The sequence below is a fragment of the Phragmites australis genome, chromosome 13 (assembly GCF_958298935.1).
Source record: "Phragmites australis chromosome 13, lpPhrAust1.1, whole genome shotgun sequence".
NCBI lineage: Eukaryota > Viridiplantae > Streptophyta > Magnoliopsida > Poales > Poaceae > Phragmites > Phragmites australis.
Genome location: NC_084933.1, coordinates 28,047,208 through 28,056,302, shown reverse-complemented (window position 1 = coordinate 28,056,302; position 9,095 = coordinate 28,047,208). Strand labels below are relative to the sequence as shown.

The following is a 9,095-nucleotide window of genomic DNA, read 5'->3' as shown; positions in this document are numbered from 1 at the left end:
ATGAATGGTTCAGTACGGTACTACACAGTAGTACTCCACTGCTCCTGCACATCAATCAATTCTTGTTCATCAAACAATGGCCCACTAAAAAAATGATTTAGTAGATACTTTTATCTTAATATTTCTTTGAAACTATCTATAAAAAGATTAGTATAGATGGTTCTAAAATAAATCTGAATGAAAAAATAATAAGAAGTAGCTTAAGATTGTGAAAATCGTTTATACTATTAATACAGATGACTCATATATAGAATCATCTATATTAAAACTAATAGTATATACGGCTCTAAACGAAAAAAATATAGCATGTTATTTGGACAAGTATTTCCCTTTTTTTTAGAGGAAAATATACTAAGCTACTGAAAGTAAGGGTCCGTTTGGTTATCTACGTGGCCTAATGTGGCCCTATCCAATGAGTAGGCTTATTTAAATCAGGCTATATGTATACAATACTATTTATCTAATTGGATGCATATGTTTAGTCTCGTTAAGAAAAGATTATGTTTGATTGTTTGTATGAGTATATGCTGTATAAGATTGAAATAAAAAAGTAAATATTAATATGATATTTATTTTTGTATAAATAATATATAGTACTTAATTTATTATATTAAGTTTTAATCCAATTTAGAATATACTAATATAAGTTAATATTCACTAATTATACACTAATATCATCATTATTGCAGCCTGACCGGGGAGAAACGGATTTGTTTCCCGTGAGCATGCTGCAACAGTGATTTTGCATCCTCTCGCTTAGACTCTCGCTCACATGCAGCCATCCAAACAGCCTAGAGCTACATCTAGAGATTTGAGCCAGGACTAATGCATGCTACCAAATAACTCTTAAGATCATCTCCAGCAGATACTTAAAAATTCATCCCTTATAACACTATTACAGCATCCTCTAACGCTATTACAATACCCTCTATTTTTTTTAATCTCCAACAGCTACCATATTTCCTACCTTCTATTACTCTACTACTCCCCTCGGACCCACGTGCATACACCAGCTACAGTGATACGGGAGCCGTATCCGGCCTCAAATTTGCTGGGAGCTGTATCCAACCAGCATCACTGTAGCAGTGAAAAAGAAGATATGCGGTAGCTGCTGGAGCCGTATGCAGTAGCTAGAATCGGCAAGAATACGGATGCCGATAGTTTGCCTGCTCTCCTAGAGATAGCCTAAGATCTAACAGTTTCCTTGCGAGTATCGTTCTTTCGCGAAGAGATTCTCGTTTCCTTCAGCACTCCAAACAGCTTTCCTTTACGAAAGGATTTTCTCTCATATTCCTTCCACTATAAGATTCTCTCTACTTTCCCTTCACAAATCCCTTCAAATAAAATTGTTAGAGATAAGAAAAAAATAAAAGATATAGAACAAGAAGGGGAATCATAAATAAAATAAAATAAAAAAATATGATAAGAGATGGTCTGTGCGGATGGACAGGGGCTGCCCTAAATGCCATTGAGTTCTGATGCTCCCTTCTTTAAAAAAAAAAGAGACAGAAAATTGAAGGATGATGATGCAGCATCTAAGTAGGATCTCAAAGTCCCCAAGAAAGATCAAAACCAAATTCAAACCACACGCCCGACTTCAAACGAAACACAGTAGTTTTCCCATCAGGACCAGAAGAGAATTTCCACACACCAATAAGAAAAAAGGCTTTCCTCTGCCAACAGGGACAAGCTCCATGAGTCGTCCCCCATGTCGGCAACGCTTTCCACGCCCCATGTCTGTACTTGCCGGGACCTTCGCATTCACTTCACACCCCCACACCCCACTGCCGCTGGCCCCGCCCTCGTTTCCGCGCGCTGCAAGAGGGAAAGCGACAGGTGACGTACGGCCCGGGGCCCCATGTGCCGGGTCGCCGCCGCCGCCGCACGCTTCCGAGGCTACGGAACCGTACGGGGTCCCGCGTACGGCGTACGGAAGCCCGCAACAGCGACCTCACGTGCCGTCGCCCTCGGACGCGAGTCCCATAATCCCATTCTGGCGACGGTAACGCCCTACCCGTCTGCTGGAGCTGCTGTTGGTCGAGGCTGGAAATGTGCATGTGTGTGAGATGCGGTATACGATACGTGTACGTGTGCCCGTGTGTGTGTGTTTGGGGAGTCTGGATCGTCGAGCCAACTGCGATGTGCCATGGGTTGATCAGCGAGATAATTCACCGTGTGTCACGGAATGTTAAGAAGAATATTAATTTGTTATTAAAAAATCATAATTATTTTTAAACTATCACTTAAATTTTTTCCTTTATATTATTATTGTCCTAGCAAAAGTGACAATAGTGAAACATATGAAATGAAAAACATACGTGCTATTGTTATTATCTCTGTTATAACGGTAATGCCCTAAGTGATGAAAAACTGGTGACAAATTAATTTTTTAGTTGATATTTAAGTGACGCACATAGAATTATCTGTTGTGGTTGGAGTACGAATTAAAGATGGTCGGTGCGGAGCGTAAAAGCGGTAGCGAGCAAGGTAAAAGTCTCGTTTTACAATAGTACTAGACTAGTAGTAGTGCTACTGATGATAGAGCTGCTACGAGCGTGACAGTTACCGAGGCAGTGACAACCGAGAGCGTAACATTTTTTTACCACACGTCCAGATCTCCAGCGAGCCGCGATCCCTCCGTTCCGTCGAATTATGCGGCGTACAGGATGCCAGAGACACGTGTCTCCCAGCCGATAGCCTGCCGCACACTGTCTCGTACGCCACCCTGTACATCCGATCCCAACTCCCATCCCTTCTCTCTCTCCTCACGCCTCGGGTACTCGCCGTGGTCCTATTCGTACAGTCCCCCATCCTTCTCACCTCCACATGGGCCCACCGATACACCTGGCCCACCTGTCCGCCTCATCGACCAAACCTTCGTCCCACCCACGCGGCTATATAGCAACGCCTGCTCACACTGAGACACGCCCCCGTCTTCCCCTCTCTGCCACTGTGCTCACGCATTACAGCTTCGTCCTCGATCCCCATCACCGGCGCCCGTGAGCCGCGAGCTGGCCCATCGGCCCATGACCATGAAGAGGCTCCTCCGGTGCGTGTCGACGGGGGCGTGCCGGGTGGCGCCGGGCGCCGTCGCGGAGAGGACGGCGCCGTCGCCGGGGGGCAAGGTGCCGGCGGGGCACGTGCCGGTGGAGGTGGGCGCGGAGGGGGAGGAGACGGAGCGGTTCGTCGTGCCGGCAGAGCTTCTGGGCCGCCCGCCCATCGCCGAGCTTCTCCGATGCGCCGCGCAGGAGTACGGCTACGCTCGCCGGGGACCGCTGCGCATCCCCTGCCCCGCGGCGGTGTTCCGCCGGCTCCTCGGCGCGCTCGCCGGCGGCGACGGCGGGCTCATGCTCGCCTACTTCAGCGTGGTTGTCTGAGAGTCTAGCGTAGCATAGTGTGTTTCCTCCCGGCTCCTGAGGCGTGGCTGTGCAGGCCTGAGTTGTGCTTTCTGTTTTCTTGCTTGTCCTTCTTGGGGCTCCTAGATTCCATTTGTTTCTTCTTCACCTCCTTTGTTTTTCTTTTCTCATTTGTGTAATAATATGTATGTAAATATGTAAATCCAGATCCATGAGATGTTTATTCTATCTATTTGTAGCACAAATCTTTCTCTTTTCCTTCTTTGAGTGGACTATCTTTGTCTTGTTTGTCAATTAGTTGAGTAATTTTACTCTGACAGTCTTTGATTTAATTATATTCTGTTTCAGCTACTGGTTTTCTCTCGAACACTTGAGATCAGATGGCCCAAAATTCGATCATTTCAGCTGTAAAATTTCCCCATATATGTGCACCAACATATGTCTTCAGATTCCAATCCATCCACAAACAAAAAAAGTATAAGCGTGGTCATTTTATACGGTTTTAACCAGATTGCTAATCTTAATTACCAATATTTTTTGCCCCTAAGATACTTGACTCGTTTTGGATGATTTGTTCAGCTACGGCTTTAAATTTGGTACACTGGCTGCCATGTTGATCTCAACCACTAATAAAGAGCATTTTGTTAGTCAAAAATACCTGTCCTGTTTTCCTAGTACTGGAAAATTTGATGCTCTCCTGCCAAACGCACAGAATAGAACTTCAAACAAATGGCCTGTTGATTTCAGTACGTACAGATTCCCAAAAGCGTGTGGAGAGAATAACGGATTAAAGCACGAGCGTGTGGAGCTGCTGAGATTGGATTGGAATGGAATCCGAAGAAAAATTGAAGGACACTTAGCTCTAGTCGCTACTGGTGATCAGTAAACAAACAGGAACTGTTCGTACGTGTTGCTGCAATCATAAACGTACATTACAAAGGATCGAATCTAATCTCGGATGTAAACACATATTTGAGCGGATGGCCATCCAAAGTGGAAGGGCTACTAATTCGGATGGATCACAATTGGCAAGAGGGCACTGTGGCTTAATTTTGGCAGCTTTTTTCTGCTGTTAGGTTCAGCACCTGTTCATTTCGGCAAGTGAAACAAGCTTTGTAGTTTTCCGGACAGAGAAAAGCGTTATTTTTGCATCTTGGTTTGGGGATTATGTATTCTTTACCAGTGTTACCGAGGTGCTATTGGCGCGGCATACTGTGCCGGTTCGTGTCATTAACCGGTTCGTGTCATTCAACTCGGGTGTCTGATCGACCATGCATGTTGATAGCACTTGGTCGCACGTCCTCGCCGCCGCGCCCACCATGTGATAGAACCTGTCGCCCTTCCGAATATAGATACGTAGACTAGTGCACATGTTTTTAAAAAAAATTATAAATATTAAACATAAATCTAAAATATGAAGATATAGATATATCATAGGAGCGTTGCTGAATGAATATATCAGAAACAATATCGTAGTTGATTTCATGTGAGATCCAAAAATTAGAATGTTATATACTAATTTTTGTCTTAATTAATTATTTATTTTTATTAGTAAAAAGATCTTATATCCGTAGCCGATAAGAAACGGGAGGCTAAAAAAATAGAATGGACGATAAAAGTGAGTAAATTATTCAAAATTTAGGGGCTTTTATTAGATGGGAGAGGAATACGAGAAAAGGTAATACGGAAATCAACTCATATTTTATATGCTAGGGATTTTTAAATTTTACCCATACATTTGCAAATTTCGAAAAAAAAATATAGAAATAAAAAAATCTTCTCTCGACAAAGAAATAGTGGGCCAGTTCCATCGATGCCCGCGCGCCACCTAAAGCAACCGAACCGTTTCGTCGGCCCAACCCATCCAGCCCACCCGATATTCCTCCGTTTGGCCATTCCGCATCCCTTCTCCTGTCTCTCTCGCCACCGCGCCTCCTCCCAGCGCCGCCCACGCCGCCGTCGTCTCCACTGCCGTTCCCTCCCGAAAACCCCCGTACATGGCAGCGGCCGCTTCATACGCCACCCGCCGCGGCCTCTCCGCGCTCCTCCTCTCCTCCTCCCGCGCGCTCCCCCGCCGCCTCCACCCCCTCGCCGCCGCCTCAGCCCACCTCGTCCCATGGGCGCCGCCATCGCGCGGGGCCAAGACCGCGTCGTCCGGCGGGTCCGGGTATTCGCCGCTGAACGACCCCTCGCCGAACTGGAGCAACCGGCCGCCAAAAGAGACGATCCTCCTCGACGGCTGTGACTACGAGCACTGGCTCATCGTATTGGAGTTCCCCACGGACCCCAAGCCTTCCGAGGAAGAGATGGTCGCGGCCTACGTCAAGACCCTCGCCTCCGTCCTGGGAAGGTATATGTGATTATGTTACTTGATGAATTGATCTTGTTGGAGTAATCACGTTGGACTAACTGAATCCGTAAATGTTCAATTTGTTTCCTTTGTTCTTGAGCTGACTGACATTACGCTAGCAAAAGTCCTACTAATTGAATGTGTCACTAGTTAGTTACATTTTTAGTGGGCATGCCACTTAATCCATTTTGGTATATAGAGATGTTATGGTCTAGTTTCTTCTGAATTTCTCTGCCCTAAACTCTCATGCTGCGACGTTCGCGTCTGGAGCCTTACAGGCGCCTTGCTGTTAAAAGCATTCGACTCCCATTTGGGCTTAGGCATACCCGCCTCATGCACCTTTTGTAGCTTGATGCCCCTTCGCCTAACTAAATGTCACATTTGGGCCTAGGCACGCCGCCTCATGTGACTTTTGTTGCTCTGGATGGCATACTAGACTATAGACAATTATCAACGCAGGTTCCATCTCCACTTGACATCGAATTCCCCAACGCCATGAGGGTCTTAAGTGTGTAAGTATAACTAAGAGCCTTCTTCTCTGTTGGCTTCTCTTCATGGAAGTCCAACATACAGATTGCGGTTTCATGCTCTAATGCTGAAACGGCTCTCACAGCTCTTGCTACCACAATGTCAGAGATTAACCGGCTTCATTGGTTGTTGGTGGCTGATCTTGGAGTTTCATGTGCTGATCCTGATCTTCTAATCCGGCAATGCTACAACCATTCAGATAGCAAATGATCAGTGAAGCATGAGCTGCCTAAGCATATTGGTGTTGATGAGTCTTTCCTAGGGATAGCAACTGATATCCGGATTATCCGTTTATCTGGCATTGATATCTGGACTATTCGATATGTTAGTATGCTATGAGTCTCGATTATCAGCAACTTTATCTGGATTATCCGATTTGTATCAATCTGTTTCCACCCCTGGTCATTTACATGAGTTCATAGTAAGTACTCAAGAATGGATCTTTAGCATGTGTCGTACGAGCTTGGCGTTGTGTATAGGTCTATGGTTAGCCTAGCTTGCCCCTTGTGGCCCATTAACTCTGTTATATATGTAGATACATCCTAATGGGCCAATTGCAGCTGATCTGCCACTTTGCAATTGCAGCACAACCAAACACCCACTAGCTTGTGGAGCTTTGGTTCTTTTCAGCAATGTGCTGAATTGCCGGAGCCCAGCTCTTGGGCTTCCGACACATTGGCTGTCCAACATGCACTTATGTTGATCTGTTTCTTCTTTCGTAAATTACGACTTGTTGTCATTTGCTTGCTAAGCATTAATCTATGGTTATAAGAATATATTCTAAGTTCATGTATACTTTTCTCAACAAACTACCATGGTCTGGTAAGAAATCATAGTTATTAAACACATGTGTACCCTGAAGATGTATAACTCTTCACAATGGTGCCCATAAATTAAAATGTTGATTGTGATTCTGTTGTGCAGTGAGGAGGAAGCAAAGAAGAAAATCTACTCAGTCTGCACTACAACCTACACAGGGTTTGGGGCTTTGATTTCAGAGGAGTTATCGTACAAAGTTAAAGGTGGAATTTGGACGGGTCTAATTTTATGTAAAATTCTTTTGCACAATGATGTTTGAATTGAATTTAATTTTGCTGATTTTGCTACTTTTTGAAGGATTGCCGGGAGTTCTTTGGGTGCTACCTGATTCATATTTGGATGTTCCCAACAAGGATTACGGAGGTTGGTAATTATTGTTTCTTACTTGTTCAGTGAAATTTCATTGGTCAGGCTGGATGCAACCTTTAAGGTCTTTTCATGCTCCAATTTTTTTATGTTTTGAACTTTCGTCCTACAGTTGAGTTCTCATCTTGACCCAAATTATATGCTTTAGTTATTGGCTTGTACTAAGATTAAAGCACCACTTGTGCCAGGTGATCTATTTATAGATGGCAAGGTCATACACAGGCCTCAGTTTCAATTCACTGAGAGGCAGCAGGTAAGGAGTAGACCTCGTCCCCGCTATGATAGACGACGGGAGACTGTGCAAGTTGAAAGAAGAGAAACAATGCAAAGAGGCCCTTCGACACAACAGCAAAGGCCACCATTTTCTCAGGAGGTCGCTCAGAGTCCACAGCAACACTATGAAACCGTGCCACCAGGAGTAGGAAGGTCATCTTAGAGATTTTACTTGAAGCTGTCTTTGCTAATACACTAAACTGCTGTCCGATTTTCCAAGCTAAATTTCGTGACCATCCCTATTATGATCGTAACTCATGACTGAAGCTTGTAACTTCATGCTAGGTTGCTGGACAGTAAGCTGTTTCGGTATTGCTGATTGTAAACCTTTGTAGTCGTATTTTCAGGTTTTGTATTTTGCATTGTGTTTCGTGACTATATCTGTTATTAGACCTACAATCTGTCTTGCTCACTGAACACAATCTCCTCTTCTGGTGTTTCAACTTGTTAGACCTGGCTCTCTTTGCTTTCTTGGGTTTCCCGTGTGAACTTGGCATGCTGCTGCCATCTTGCCGACCCGTCACCACCGAGAAGGCGCATGCTGCCATCAACTGACGTAGCATTCCTCGAATGGAACCCTCGAAGTGAGCTTTGGGACGAACAATGCCGCAGAAATAAAACAAAATTAGTTGGGAAGAATGCGGCGAAGGTTAAACTCTAGGCTTATTATATATACCCAAAAATTTAGAGATAAGAGATAAGTGCGTGCAGTGCTATGTACTAGTGCATATGCATACTGATAATACCACATGCAGTAGCAAGCATGGCCTCCATGAAATTCTCTCTCGCAGTCGTTGTTGCCCTCTTCTCCGGTAGGATTCCATTTCACATGGCTACTCTAGCTTCTTTTTTATCATTTCGAAAAAGCTAACTTACTACTAGAAATTAAACTTTAGACATGTTCTCAGATCGTCATTTTGGTCACGCATGGACCAGAAGAAAACGCAATATTCTGTGGCTACTCTAGCTTAATTTTGCATTTCAGTCGCGTTCATATATGGCTTCGGACTCCCAGCTTTTTTTTTAATACAAGGATACCCGATCTCCATTACCAAGTAACAGAACCATCTTCAAGTATCTTTCATCTGACTAGAAATGATAGAATATCATATCTTCCAAAATGGATTGTGACGAGATTTTGTTTACGTGTATTCGAAACTAGGGCTTCTGATACTGGGGGCGGTCGAAGCCGGTGAGGACGAATGCGGTTTCCTCTGTGTGGAAGGAGCGTACGTCACGTGCACCAACCGTCCCGGCGAGCAGTTCGTCGGGTGCGACTGCAAGTGCGCGCCGCCGGACGGCCGGGACTGCGTCGTCCACGGTCCCGACGGCTCGACCGTGCGGTGCCCAAGATGATCGTCTGTTCTGTTCCAGTTTCGTGTTAATTTGGATGTGACTTCTTC

At 44.8% G+C, this 9,095-nt stretch overlaps 2 protein-coding genes across 2 annotated transcripts; both read left to right on the top strand.

Annotated features, from left to right (window-relative positions):
* Nucleotides 1-2,933: 2,933 nt before the first annotated feature.
* LOC133888848 (auxin-responsive protein SAUR71-like) lies at nucleotides 2,934-3,645 on the top strand. The gene has a single exon (XM_062329220.1). It carries the CDS (start codon nucleotides 3,027-3,029, stop codon nucleotides 3,375-3,377), a length of 351 nt encoding a protein of 116 aa, XP_062185204.1. The 5' UTR covers nucleotides 2,934-3,026; the 3' UTR covers nucleotides 3,378-3,645.
* A 1,556-nt stretch (nucleotides 3,646-5,201) lies between these two features.
* Nucleotides 5,202-8,070, top strand: LOC133889743 (multiple organellar RNA editing factor 3, mitochondrial-like). Its single transcript, XM_062330205.1, has 4 exons — nucleotides 5,202-5,706; nucleotides 7,159-7,256; nucleotides 7,351-7,416; nucleotides 7,608-8,070. The coding sequence occupies exons 1-4, from the start codon at nucleotides 5,354-5,356 to the stop codon at nucleotides 7,853-7,855; spliced, it is 765 nt and encodes a 254-aa protein (XP_062186189.1). The 5' UTR covers nucleotides 5,202-5,353; the 3' UTR covers nucleotides 7,856-8,070.
* Nucleotides 8,071-9,095: the final 1,025 nt, after the last annotated feature.